The sequence below is a fragment of the Thamnophis elegans genome, chromosome 10 (genome assembly GCF_009769535.1).
Source record: "Thamnophis elegans isolate rThaEle1 chromosome 10, rThaEle1.pri, whole genome shotgun sequence".
NCBI lineage: Eukaryota > Metazoa > Chordata > Lepidosauria > Squamata > Colubridae > Thamnophis > Thamnophis elegans.
The window spans coordinates 14,486,197-14,501,724 of NC_045550.1; the positions used below are offsets into that span (position 1 = coordinate 14,486,197).

General features: G+C 38.8%; 1 protein-coding gene across 8 annotated transcripts in view; it reads left to right on the plus strand.

Annotated features, from left to right (window-relative positions):
• Window positions 1–15,528, plus strand: part of ABLIM1 (actin binding LIM protein 1) — a 215,442-nt gene that overhangs the window by 89,432 nt on the left and 110,482 nt on the right. Inside the window, exon 1 of one of the 8 annotated variants that reach the window (XM_032224834.1) lies at window positions 8,897–8,990. The exons of the other annotated variants lie outside the window; for them this stretch is intronic. Coding sequence (XP_032080725.1) covers window positions 8,975–8,990 — 16 coding nt within the window. The 5' untranslated portion in view covers window positions 8,897–8,974. Of the gene's footprint in view, window positions 1–8,896; window positions 8,991–15,528 lie in introns of those variants that run through there. 8 annotated transcript variants of the gene reach the window in all.

Below are 15,528 nucleotides of genomic sequence, written 5' to 3' on the forward strand. Positions count from 1 at the left end.
TGAAGTCCGGACATCTTCAAGTTGCCAAGGTTGAGAAACACTGGTATAGATATTCCAGGCAATCTTTTTCTTTTTCCTTCTGTGCCTTCACTATGTTTTTATCTTATCTACAGCATGTCACTTCCACTGTGATCTATGGCATATCCTCCAGATACATTAGCTTTGGCAGTGAGAGAGTTTGTATCTTTCAGACGGGCTCTCCCCTTGTACTTCTAGATTTCTAGGTCAATTCGGCTTGGAGCTTTTGCTGACAGGCAGGTTATGAGGGCTATGCCAAGCAGCAGGTTAGGTGGGCTATTTTTAAACAACAGGTTTAGCACTCTTCATAAGGAATGCTAAATCCATGTATAAAATAACATTGCAGGCTTGCTGTAGGTTACACGTTGCTTAGAAATCTATCCCCAGCCACAATGTGGAACTTTCCAATGTGCAAGTTAAGTTACAGTTGATAGGTGCAGAAAAAATAATTGCATGGAGGACAACTGCACTGTTATCATTTAGGGCAGGGGTGTCAAACTGGCGGCCCGCCCGCCAGATGCGTCATATGTAGGCCATGCCACCCCACCTCCACAAAAGGAGAAATGTCACAATATGGCAACGTGACACCGCAAGTTTTATACCTGTGAGTTGGGCATTCTAAAGTACAGTGGGAGTCTCTGTCTTAACTATATTATACAATCTCCTTAAAGCCACTCAATTCTTTTGAGTATCTTTCTCTTTGATCTGCTATCTCTCCCAGCTTGGGGATCAGCTTCCATGGCCTGGGAGACATGACAGTTCAAGGAAGCCTCCAGTAGCACATCGCATTTGGAAAGATGCAAGATTTGAAAGAGCCTGGTTTTAAATACACAGCCCAAAGTTAAAAGGTGTGTATTTTAATTTGATCAGTAGGCATTCTGGTCTCTTTGATAATATCTCTGATATTTTCAACTCTCATCAGGTCTGGAGTTTGTTTTCTGTGGGAAAAAAGCAAATGCAATAAAGGTTCAAATAATGTTCTTATGAATCAGTGTATGATTGATATACAGAGTGTATCATTGATATACACATATATCTACTTCAAACTGGTTGTAAGACATACAAACTATCTCTGAAACAAAGAAAATAATATTCATTGTCTTTCAATGAAAGCCCTTTTATTGGCAAGTTTAAGCTGTGAACCACAATGCAAAGAAGTAGTTTTTATGATACGTAATATATAGTGAATTTAAATGTAGACTCAATCCTGCAATACATGGGCTGTCCTGAAATTCATATATGCATCAACAGACCATGCTATCATCAATGTACTACAAATATTTAAAAAAAATGTGGACAATATTGATCCCCCCTCCTTTTTTATGTACTTCCTTAATTGAAAGAATGTACTTCACCATATAGTTCAGTAACTGTAATGTGACTGTTGGTGGGCCAAAGTTTTATAGTAATAATTACAAGAAGACTCCTCTGAAGAGAAGATGACCAGAAGTAAATATTTCTTCTGTGATTTGAGTGAGGTCAAATTAAACATATCACTGCTAAGTGTAGCATGTGACTCAATGTGGCAGATTTCCTTTTTGGATGATTAAAACTTATAAACTGCCAGTATTTCAGCCAGTCTCCTTAATCATTTTAGACTTCCAGTTCAAAGACAAATCATCTGTCAAAACCTTATAGATTAGTTGCATGCCTTTTTCTTGCTTCTTCCAAAAAGTCAATGGCCCATAATTAATTCTACAATCTGTTTCAACCTTACATCTCTCTCTCTCTCTCTCTCCCTCCCCCCTCCCCCTCTCTCCATTTGAAATTGAAACTACTTAGAATTGATGTGACAACAGATGGAATAAGGATGTACTTCAGCTTTCGTTACATCATTGCCATATTATACTTGAGGACAAGGTATTTCACTAGTTGTCTAAATAGGATGGGAAATGGAACTAAATATAAAATGGAACAATTCTCTTGGCAATGCTGTAAACCAGAGTTTCTCAATTTTAATCTTGGTGGACTCTGTTCTCTGAATTGTCCAGCCAGAATTTTGTGAAGCAGTTTAAAGTTAAGAAACAGTGCTAGAGATCAGTTCAGTAGATGTTCAGGCGCTAACAAGTTTGAGTCATCAATCCTTGGATAGGGGAACTTTGCAGGGCAGAAAGGAGCTGAAAAACATTCTAGAAGAAGAAAGGGGTAAAACCACTTCTGTACTGACAAGAACAAAAATACCTTAGCAAGTCTGTAAAAATACCAATTGTCAAGCTTCAGTTAAAGTTGTTCTTTTTCTGAAACAGATCATAAATTTAAAAATATATAAGCATTCATGTTTTAATTGGGCACTGACTTCTATGACTTCTTATGACTTCTATTTTTGAGCATTCCAATACTTTTTCGGTTTGGTATAGAGGCTTTTGATTCATTTGTAACGAGAAGCATATTGTTAGGGAGGCTTCCCTGGCCCCTACTGGGATCAGTGAGGTATCCAATGGGGAGGAGGTGGAGCAAGACGCTCCGGACCTCTCAGAAGATGAGAATTCCGTCCCTGAGGTGCCTGCCTCTTCAGGTCTTTTTAACCCCTCCATGTTTAGGGCTATTCTAACCAAGGCTAGGGCAGCGGCACCCCAAATGGGTCTGCTGGTGCCAGCTGAGAAGGCGCCTTCAGCTCAGGGTACCAAGGACACCATTGGGAGGAGACCACAATGGACACCTGGATTCTGAACACAGTCCGTCATGGCTTGAACCTGGAATTCCTTTCCTTCCCTCCAAGGATCTTTGTTGCCCCACTCCCAGGTCGGCCCACAAGTTCCATGAGGGCGGAGATAGATCACTTGTTAGAGATAGCGGCTATAGAAAAGGTTCCCGAGGGCCAGGAGGGCAGGGGTTTCTACTCCATCCTGTTTCTGGTTCCCAAATCCTCTGGGGGGGGGGTAAGGGCAATACTGGACCTCAAGAAACTCAACAAGCATATGGCGTACAAGCGCTTCAAGATGCAGTCCTTTCAGACCATCCTGGGCTGCGTCAAGCAGGACGACGTCTTGACCTTGATAGATCTGAAGGAGGCGTATCTGCATGTTTCGATCCACCCAGCGTATCGCAAGTTCCTGAGGTTCCAGTTTGCCAACCAGCACTTCCAGTACAGGGCCAGTGGTCGCAGGCGGAGCTCACCCACAACATCAACTGGCTGGAGTTCCGGTCCGCCAGGCTAGCCATGCACCATTTCCACGATCAGATCGAGGGCCACGACGTGCTGATCCTAATAGACAACATTGCCACAAAGGTGCATATCAACCATCAGGGCGGCACACGGTCTGTGGCCCTGATGTCAGAAGCGGAGGCACTAGGCCGCTGGGCAGAAAGGTTCCTGAATTCCCTCCGGGCAGATCACATTTCGGGGGAGGACAACTTGACGACAGACTGGTTGAGCAGGACCACCATCCAGAGTTCAGAATGGCGTCTTCATCCAGCCTTATTCCGCCAGCTGGCGCGGAGGTTCGGCCGCCCGCAGGTCAATTTGTTCGCGACTCGAGCCAACACCCTGCTTCCCCGGTACTTCACCAGGTTCCGTTGCCCCGGGGTGGAGGGGATGGACGCTCTTTGTTCACCGTGGCCACCAGGACTCTTGTACGCATTTCTGCCTCTTCCTCTGATTCCCCTGGTGGTCAGGAAGATCCTGTCAAAGAGAGCGGAAGTGCTACTTGTAGTGCCCCACTGGCCCAGGAGGCCCTGGTTCGCCGATCTGGTCAGTTTGTCTGTAAGTCCACCTTGGTGCATAACTCAGGATCAGATCTCCTTCAGCCAGGGGGCCGTTCGTCATCCAGAGTCCCTGGCACGTGAGGGGGACATCCTGAGATTCAGCAGGTTCTCCGACAAAGTCATCCATACCATCCAGGCCTCCAGGCGGCCCACCTCTGTCAGAATCTATGAGGCTACTTGGGCTTCCTTCTCTCACTGGTGCGACACTCATCAGATTGTTGCCTCTTCTGCCACCATTCCGCAGAACTTGGACTTCCTGCAGGAGGGTTTGGACAAAGGCCTCGCCCCTAACACCCTCAGGCATCAGACTGCGGCTCTGGCCACCATCCTGTCCACGGACTCTCAATTGCCACTTACCAGACACCCGCAGGTCCGTAGCTTCCTCAAGGGAGCTACCAATCTCTGTCCTCCTGTCATCCACAGGTACCCAACATGGGACTTGTTGGTCGTGCTACAAGTTCTATCTGCACCTCCCTTTGAACCGTTTCGAACCATTGAACTCTGACATCTGACCCTTAAAACGGCCTTCCTGGTTGCCATCACCTCGGCCCGCAGGATATCCAAGATGGCCACCCTCTCGGTCAGGGGTGACCTTTGCATTGTGCATTTGGACAGAGTAGTTCTCAGATTGGACTCGGCCTTTGTGCCTAAAGTTAACAGTGTTTTCCATAGGTCACAGGAAATTGTTCTCCCAGACTTTTGTCTGGGCCCCAGACATCCAAGAGAGCGGCAGTGGCATAAGCTTGATGTCCATTGAGCGGTCCGTATTTACATGAAACAGATGGCTTCTTCCACAAATCGGAGGGATTCTTCATATCTTTCCAACCAGTCTCTATGGGCAGGAACGTCACCTCCTTCACCATAGGATGATGGATACGTGCTTACATCAAGATAGCCTATGAACAGCAGGCCAGGTTGCTGTTCTCGCATCACAGCGCACTCAACGAGGAGTGCCACAACTTCAGCTGCGTGGGCTACGCAAGCATCCATTGAGGAGATATGTCGAGCCGCTATGTGGTCCAGTCAATCTCCATTCATCAAGAATTACAGACTTGATGTCTTTGCCTCCTTTGGGAGAAGAGTTCTGCAGCAGATCATTGCGACTCCCGCGGGCTTGGGCAATTCTCCCCGGGACGGCATAGCTTTGGCATGTCCCGTGCTTGGACACTCCAAGCAGCGCCTAGGAGAATGACCGTTGGCTTACCTGAATGATCATTCTCTAGGCACTGCGGGAATGTCCAACCCCACCTGAATAAGTGCCCGCGGGGTTCTGTACTCCAGTGGGAGACATTCTGCATCTCTATCTATGACCTTTTTGGACTTTCTTTCGTTTTTTGAAACTAAGCCTCTCAGGAGAGCAGGAGGCAGAGCTACAAAAAATACTAAACTCAATCCTTGGGCAGCAAGCTGATGTTAACCCGTGCTTGGACACTCACGCAGCGCCTAGAGAATGACCATTCAGGTAAGTCAACGGTCATTCTCCACCATTCAGTCACAACTGAGGAAGCTTCTTGTATGAGAACCTAAACATTTTCAAGGGAAAAACCAAGAAAGTCTAGTTGCCTTTGGGACAACCTGGAAGCTTGAGAATCTCCAATGATAGATTCTGACTTTCTCTTGTTTTGTAAAACACAAATATGGAAGGAGTCTGGCTACTTTCCGTACTATTCTTAAAAATGGCTTAGAGATCACATGCATTCGTATTAGACAGTGGTGGGTTGCTTTTACTGTCACTACCGGTACGCTGATCACATGCTTGCACGTTCTGTTTGCGCACGTGCCTGACTTGCGCTGTGCATGCGTGGGCAATCCACCGCCCCTGCGACAACCTTCAACTGATTGTTGGGGCCCGCGCAGGCACCACACGCTGTGTGGGTGTGCGCACTTTGCCATTTGCCATAAAAACAGGTATAGAGCATGGGCAGGTGGGCAAAAGAGCCACCATACCGGTACGCTATCAGCTGCTCCAGGCCACTACCAATATGCCCATACTGGGCTGTACCTGCAGCAACGCACCTCTGGTATTAGAGAAAAAGATACTGTACCCTAGCTGTAAAGCTCGGATCCCTGCACCTGGATTTTCCATGCACAAATACATCTAATCTTGGACTTTCCCCATCAGTTTTATTTAAGCTATCATTCTGCAGTGCTTTTATTGTGTAAGAGATTCTTTCTTGGAACTTAATGTCACAAATCTAATAAATCTTTTTTCATTTATAAGTTAGGTGGATAGTACACTCTTATTTGCTCATCTCTCCAGTTGGCTGCTATAGATAATGGCTGAAACAGGAAAAGAGATGAAACACAACAGTGTTAATCCCGATCACATGTGAAAAGGGGACATGGACATTTGATGACCTAATGTCCCAGTCTCCAGCAGTTGCTGCTACACGTCAGAAACTTTTGAAATGGAAAATAATTTCTACTGAGGGAAACATTTCAAATAAGGACATTGCAATCAAGGCTGGTTCTTTTTAAAATGTACAAGAATAGGAGGAAATATTATGGCAAGTTGGGAAAATATGTTTAAAACCAAGTAATAGACTTCTTTCGTAGCTCAGAATACAAATGGCAAATAACTGGCCCAATTTGTATGTAATAGTAAACATAGGCTAATTATTATGTATTCCTTATAGAATGCTGAGGATAAATTGGAAGCCTTTATTTCAGTTAAGAATCATTGAATTTTCAGTGCTATCATCGAACTAAGAAAACTGCAGTTAGTTAATATGATCCAACTTCATGTAAAATGCCTAATCATACTTTAGATTGGCCACAATTGATGGGGTTCGACATTAAACTATTCAATTTAAATTGAAAGCAAAAAATCTAAAACCATTGCTAAAGAGAGAAGAACAGGATGGCTAGCCCGAAGCTTTTGCTCTTTTGGGGTCCAGGATGCAGCATTGATGATAGAAAATTGGGAAAATCATGTCAAAGGAAATTTTTATCAGCTTGAGTTAACAAACCGCTGTGCCCTTACTCTGGAAGAGAAGGACGTGGTTTCAGTGATTCCTACACGGTACCTCAGAATTGGATTACCATCATGCCCTCTTCAGTGGTAGCTCCTGAAGATAACTAGTTTAGAATGCAAGTAGCAAAGTAATAAGATAAGTGACACCTGAAAGATCCCTGTATGATCCCTTGTTCTGAATAGCTGTGTTGATTGTATGTTACATTCAATATCAAAGTGTAAACATTGATATGCAGTATCTTAGCTTAGGCTCAGGCAACTTGCAGGTCTTCTACTTCACATTGATATATCACCAAAGGGCACCTTTTCACGGTCCCATTGCATTTACATCCCACAACATCCAGTTTCCCCCTTTCGTCAATGCTATGGAACAAGATATCAGAATTAAAGCAGATTTCTTCCTTATTATAAGCTAAGATGGGACTCAAAACTTATTTGTCTATTCGTGCCTTTTAATTATCTTAATTTTAATTGCTTAGTTTGAATGATTCCTGTTTTATAATCTTCTAATTGTATACCAGGATTCATTTTTCCAATATACTTTATTTTATTTGTATTTCTGGGTAGGCAGCATATAAATACTTTAAATAGAATAAATAATAAATTAGCTGTTGTTTATTGCTATATCTAAGGCAGGTCAGTATTCTAAGCGCACAACAGTTCAACCTATTATCATGCTGTGAGGCCCTAGAACTATTTTTAGTAATTTAATCAGCCACAAGAATTGGAATGTCAGTTCTTTGGGGCTCTGATTCTGCTACTTAACTATGAGTGACTGTAGAAGCTGAACTACTGGTTAAGAAATAATACCAACATTTTCTTATGCATGTTTCCCTCCTGACTCATGTTTATCAATTGTAGAGTTAGATGACTAAAGGAAGAAGAAAGCCCAGATGGCTTTATCTTTGTCATACTTAATAGTGTGTATTTGTTTTAAAAAAAGAAATACAACAATCTTGACAATATTTGCAGCAAATAGAATTTAACAATGGTTGTAATTCTCAGCTTTCTGAAATGTATCAGCCATCTGTCCCTTTATCAAACAAATGGCTATGATCACTTACCAGATGACTGTAGTGCCAGAATTCAAGCTTTTTAGGGGAAATGCTTTGACTACCAGGAGAGTTCTCTGTACATTCTTTGAAAGCCCTTTATCACCAGTTGCTTTCCCTAAATTAACCATCTCTTAAAGCAATGAACAAAGATGCAGATGCTTTAAAAAGGCTATCTTGAACTATATTTCCCATCATATTTAAATTGATACGGTACTGTATTTGGACCAAGAAGATTGTTTGTACTTTACCTGGAGCTGTACTCTTCAGCATCAGGAGGATAAATGTACAACATCAACTACTCAGTGATCTACAGAGTTGAAGTTTTTAATAATTTTTCAAGAATCACTTATTGACCTATATTAGCTATGAAAGATTACAGTGAAAGATGCTACCATTAATTGAAATGCTTATATAGAACTTTTATTTTCATATACGTATCCATGAGTATACCTGTATATGTATGTATGTATGTATGTATGTATGTATGTATGTATGTGTGTGTATATATATATATATATATATATATATATATATATATATATATATATATCATTTTCTTTGAGTTATATACTATTTGCATAACCTTTTGTATTTTTTCTGTTTTGTATTTGATGAAAGCAAAAAAGATACAAAACTTTCTTGATATGCCTTGTGTATATATGACAGATTTTCTTCTCCCTTAGCTTGACTGCAGGAGAGATCAATAAGAACACGTGCCTGCTCACACTAATATAAATCTCTCCTGCCCCTGTTGTCCCTAGAAGCAGTTCCCATGACATTTCTGAAATCTGTCACTTGAGGGAGTCCTAGCTTACTAGCTGTCAGAAGGTAATGCCAAGGGCTGGATTAGATATGGTGAAATTTCTCCTTCCTTAATCAGTGGCTGTTGCTGAGTTCTCTGCCTCCCATTCAGAGGGAGCAGAGTTCATGCTCTGGGAATGAAGTGTTGTTAGAACAAATAAAAGAGACGCAGAAGGGAAAAGCTAAGTGGTGAGAGTTAAAAAAGAGAAAGACGACACCAAGCATTTTGATTACATCAGATCTGGTGGGAGAAATAATACATAGCTCTCTGGAACAGCCAGCCTTCTGGGCATTTATTTTCTTCATTGCTGCTGGAAAAGAAGGAACGTATACATATGTATGTATGTCCGTGTTTGAAAAACATTTCAGTTGAACTTCTGCCTTTTCGCTGCTGCTGCTGCTGCTAACATTTTTTTCTGTCATGGTAAAAGAAAAAGGTAATTTGATTCATATGTACTTTGCAGGTTTAGACTGAAAGACCTTGGGAAAATAAGGGGGGAGCACTCAGATTTGTTTTCCATGGTGACTTTTTGTCTATTCCTTATTTGTTTTTTATGTGCAGTATGATTAAAAGATATCTTCTAGGCAATCGTTTTTTGAATTAAAGGTGCTACTTCTGAGGTCTGTTCCCAAGGTTGCTGTGAAAGTGAGGAATCTGTTTAGCGAAGATCTTAAGAATGGTTGAAATAGAGTACAGTTTCAGTTTAGAAGTTGCCTATGTTAAAAGTGTAACTTGAAATCTCTAACTTGAAATTTTACTAGGAAAGCAGTGGGGCAGAATAATTTTAAACACACTAGGGGTCACTACCTAACGAAGTACAGTTCAAGAGTTCTTTTCAAGTTGAAGTGCTGTTGAAATAGATGATGCTAGTCTGAAGCAATTCTTTTAATTTAGTGACTTTTAGATTTCTCTGTAGATTTGTAGAATAAAAATTCACTCCTCCATTTTAGAAAAAAAATATTGCCTGTTTCCAAAAATGATAAACCATCTTAAAAGGTTGTTGTTGCATAGAAAAATGGAAGAACTTCTGTGTTTGCTGTTTGAGCTCCTAAAAGAAGTATTTGCTATAATTCTAAATTAACAAAACAGCAAGTGTAACTTTTGAACATAACATGCAATGTGAAATAATTTAATTTAATTTTGCAGTTCTGGTGCATAATTGGTAGAAATAAAATGGAGATATATCTGCATAGAATTTTTATTGTGGGAGATGTTGCAGAATTCTAGTTTGTCAGGCCTGCTTTAAAAGTACTGGAATTCTTCCAGTAAAATGTTGGCAACTTCAGTTCAGTCTAGTTTGTGATTGTGTCAAGAAAGGTTCCTACTCAATGAAGGTTTCCCCCTGAATAACAAGTTATTCATGTTAAAACAACTTCACCGAGTAGTAACCTTTCTTGTAAGGAAACATTTAAGTTTGGCTCTAGGGGATTTTGACTGATAATCAATGTCAAAAAGTCTTTGCTCACTGTTTCCTATAAAACTCCCCTTGGCACTTCTAAATTTAGGCAGAACATTTTTCCCAAAAACTTTCCTAGATGGAAATAGGTGGCAGGAGTGAATCTAGAAAACAATTGTATGCAAAGCATATGTTCTTCCTGTTAGGTATGTATTTGAGTCTTGTTAATATCAGAAGAATAAGAGAGCAGCTGAAACATTCATCTTACTGCCAAGAATTAGTGATGATTAGGAATGGCTTTACTATTGAATGTTCCATAGTTGCTTTTTCCAGCTGCAGATACCACACTTGAACCATAGACTACACCCACCGACATTCTGTCCCACACAAAGGCTATGCTACTGTGGAAAATCACTTAGTAAAACCTCTGCAGAATTCAGCACACATGTCCTAATATTACATATTAGAACTTCATTTAAGGAATAGATTGATTTTTATGTTTTTGCTTCTGTTGCCTAGGTGAAACTCCATTCCTTCTGAACATTCTGAAAGAATTAATTATGTAAATTAAATGGGCAGTCATAAAACTCCCGAGTTTCATTTTAATAAAATAAATACTAAGTGCCTTCACATAGTGAAATGGAAATAAAATATACTACATATGTGTATCTGACACCATTGTTTCATTTCTTTTCACATTAATCTTATTCATTGAAATGTATATTGATGTTCCAAATTTATTTTTCTAAACTCTCCTTTCTAGATGTATCCAATGACATTTTTTTTCCTTGCCTATAAGGGCAGGCAATAAAAAACAGAATCAGATTATATGTACTCATCTATTTCTATCTGTGTTTTGAACATCCACCCATCAGTTAGAATTAGAAACCTTGTGTAACACAATATGTTCATGGACATTCCCTCAAATTGGCAGTTCTCTATTACAGTGGTTCCCAAACTTGGCAACTTTAAGACTGGTGGACTTCAACTCCCAGAATTCTCCAGCCAGCTCTGCTGAAGTCCACAAGTCTTAAAGTTGCCAAGTTTGGGAACCACTGCTCTATTAACATCACTTGTTTAGTGGAAGTCAACAGTCTGAGTTCTCAGGTTGACAAGAGAATATCAAATTGTCATAATAACTTGAGATTGCTTTACTACCAAAGTTAGCCAATGTATAAAGCACGTGTGAACCTTAATTCTAAATTCTGTAGCAATTTTGTTTCTTAGAAGGGCATCCATCTTGTAGATGTTATCATGATTTATAAGTAGACCCTGTTTCATAATACTTTGAGGCTTGTGTCTGTTGTTTCATAATGTCACCAATGCTGTGGCATTTTGTAGAGAACACGACTTCATTTGAATAATAAATTAATTTAATTAACTTTTATGGTGGTATCTTATACCCCAACTGGAATTATGAAGAAGAACAATCATCACATAATTTTATGCAGTTGACTTCTAAGATTAAGTTCCACAACTTGCTCTGGCTTTTCTCCTTTTTCTTTGTTCATTGGCCCATACCTAATACTGCTATTCTTACATTTGCTTCTGGCACTGTCAACGTAACAGGCAATTTAACAATGTCCTGTTAGAAATAAACGTGTTATTTCCAAATAAGGCCTCTAGTATTTCCCTGACTGCACAAGTTAGCACCTGTGATGCATATATACTAAGCATTTTGAAAATATGCATCAGTATAAAATTCAGGAAATGATTGAATATTTTATATAGATGTCTTTAGCAGAATTTCTTTTCTCTCAAATAATTTCTCCACTGCAGATAATACTGTTCAAAGAATATTTACTGTGAATAAAGTAGGATTATATTTATAACTAGTTCTAGTTTTTCCACAATTATAGAACAATTTAAGAGACATAGTAAATAATGAGGTATATTAAATTCAAGTACATTTTCAAAAGATATGAGCTACTTCAGAAACAAAGAATTTCATAAAAAGAACAAAGATTAAAAAAAATAACATGGCAGAGTTTTTCTTTCACATCTACTTTTTAAAATCTTTCCTCATCTAAATTTAAGGGGCACTTTGTGTTTGTGGAATATACAGACTAAGTTCATGAAAGCTGGTATTCTCCAGAGGTTTATCACACCTAAATAATAGCATAGAGAAGAAAAGCAAGGAAATATGAGGTTCCCTAAGATGCTGATCCCAATCCACATAACAAACATCACAGGATCAAAGTTAGGGACAGAGTTCAGATTTTTTTGCCCCTCTGTGGCCATCATTTGATTCTGGCCTATTATAGACTTTACCAAATTATTTGTTCAACACTTAAATCAATTAATACAAACATTTGCATTTGTTAGAATGGTGACACTGATTTGTATGATGCAGAAGAATATAGAGACTGTCTTAAAGAAGAATTCAGCAGCATTAGATAATATTAGCTTAACCCTTAAAGGGAGAAATGAATGAAAAAGAAACTTAAAACTGTCCAATCTTGAGGTTCCTTATTATAAATATAAGAGTAGGAGGCGGAGAGATGTTCTCAAGTTTTCAAGATTCTGTTATTATACCCTCCAGCAAGAGTAGATTTCTAATATGTGTTCTGTGTGTTGATAATTATTTGTTTAGCTCAATACAGTATATATGTTCCTTCAATAAATGATCTGTACATCCAGTGTATTCCCTTATATGACATCATGAAAAAAATAAAGTGCATTAAAGCTGTACCACAACTACATTAAGGCATTCAGAAGTTGGATAATTAGAGAAGATGGTAACAATGCCATTTGGTTTAAAATTAATTTCAGGTATAATTATATAAGGTTGTGTTATGTGCTTTAGGGCAGTGAAGGCAACATTTTCTGATCTCGGATACATCTTTACTCCAAACAAACCTTTTATTACCACATATTGGTACAGTAATGGACTTATGATTGCAACTCTCTATAGATCACTCTTTAGTAGGAATGGCGAGTCCTGTATTCGAAGACCAGTGTTATGCATTCTGGAGGGTGTTTATCTTCTTTTAGAATCCTTTTCAGAATGCCTGGCAAATAAATTGGATGTGTGTATGATTCTCTAAATGGAGGTTTGTAAAAACAGCTCCTTACTGTAAAATATGAGCCTCACCTTTTCTTCTGCCTGGTGTCATTTTCAAGCTGTATCACTATTTCTGGGAAAAGCTGCCTGCTGTCCTATATGTGAAGTGCTGATCTTAACAGATATATGCACTCTAGACATGTATGGATCATCAGCATTTTCTCACTCTGATTATTGCTTACAGCACAGATAAAAGTAAATGTAATATTAATATTTGTCTGTCCAATTATACTTGGCCAATAAATAATATTATAGTCTATATTCTATTCTAAACTGTTGCAGTTAAAGGTTAAAATTCAATTTTTTATTCTCATTTTCTGGGTGAATAATGGCCAAACTAGGAGCAGTAACCTCATTGTCTTTGTCACTTCATTGTCTGAGGGGAATAGTGTCCCTGTGCAGAAAGAGATCAGTAAGTACGCAGAAATAAAATTCAATCTTGCACAGGAAAAGACCCGAATATGCCAAGACTTTCATACCTATACCCGTGAAAATCTACGAAAACACACACACACACACACACACACACACACACACACACACACACACACAACATGTATTCTATATACACACATACATACATACATACAACATATAACATATTACATATTACACCTCTTCTTACATTTTACAGAATGTTTTAAACAAATTTTTATTCATACGTGGTTTGGGCTGATATTAATTGTAGGCATTTACAAAAAAATATATGTAATTGTGTGTTTTAACCTGATGTTATGTTCTATCATGTTAAACACAATCTAGAACTCATTATTGGAGCCATCAATGTTATTGTAATACAAAATGGAAAAATGTAGATTATTACATAGTATTACAATCATAGGTTGTGTCTTAAAAAGCTGCATGAGATGTTCAAAATCATTATATGGAGTGACTAATATGTTGTAATGTGCAACCTATTAAATAGATGTCAGGAACTGGATCTTATCAGTTGAATGCCTTGTTAAAATTTATAATGCATAAGGTCACTTTCATGAGTGAAACCACAATGCTGTTATTATTTCTAGGTTCCTTTTATTTTTTGCCAGATTATCTAGAATTAGAATAAGAGTTTAGTAGTTCTTTCAGAGTGTTGTGTATCAAGCATTCAATGTTTGATGAATAAAGAATGTTACATCCATTTAATTACAAGGTGCTCTGAAATAAAATAAAATCCCATCAGACTTAATAGGGTTGATGCTTAATAAAAATGTTCAGTAAATGTTTGAATGTTAGTGTAAAGTGAGCAGCTATTAGAACAAAGTAGAAAACCTGATCCCTACCACATGTTTGGAAATATAAGTATCATTAGCTTTGGCAATATGAAGAATTATGAAAGTTGTATTCCCAAATGTAAAGAGTTGTTTGTTGTTTCTGTGTATTAATTAGATTTATGGACATGCAAAACTGAAATATGTGTTTATTTTACTGATACAAATGTCTTATTGACCCTCCCTAGGTCACTTTTCACTCTAGATAGGGTGTGTGTGTGTGTGCATGAATCCTGGTCATCTTAATTTTTCTGTATCTAAGCTAATTAACTGCTTTAATCATAATAGACTAATTTGTAAAACAAAGCAAGTTGAAGATCAATTGCAAATAATTTATCATCATGTGTAAGTAGTTACCGAAGAAAAGCTTATAATTGTAACCGTTGTCTCTATCTTAAAATCAAGTGCACAAAAAGAACTAGATGTTGTTATAGTAGTCCAACTTGCTGATTAATTGCTAAAAATTATATCATTTTTTAAATCCTCCCTTCATCTCTTCTCCTCCATTTGAACGTGCAGTTGAGGGGCTTTTATGTCTGAGATGAAAGTTGCACAAACTCTTCACAGTCAGAAGTTTTCTGGCTTCCCTGTTAAATTCTTCCTCCTCAGAACTTGTGACGTCTTTCAAGATATTGCTTATAGAAATCAAGATAAACCTATTGGAAATGAAGAATGTCATTAAAGATCATATGCAGGGATGTTTTGCTTGTTATAGATCAGTGTTTCTCAACCTTGGCAACTTGAAGATGTCCGGACTTCAACTCCCAGAATTCCCCAGCCAGCGAATGTGGATTGGGATCAGCGAATGCTGGCTGGGGAATTCTGGGAGTTGAAGTCCAGACATCTTCAAGTTGCCAAGGTTGAGAAACACTGTTATAGATACTTCTACTAATATGGCTTTACCTTGGTGAAAGATTAATGGTAGCAGATAAGGCTTCCTAAAGTAATGTGTTAGAGATGTTTTATCTGTTCACAGAGGTACAGGTAGTTCTTGACTTAAAACAATTCATTTAATAATGATGGTATGGAATTACAACAACCTTGGGAAGGGTGCTTTATGACTCATAAAGCACTTTAGCCATCACAAAATACTGCACCATCCCACGGTCACATGATCATGATCTGGGTGCTTGGCAACTGTTGACACATCCAGTTGCAAAGTGTCCCTCAATCATGTCATTTTTAATCTTGTATGCCAGTTTCCCCCAACTTCCCCCCGATAATTTCAAGCGATTGCCTCATACCA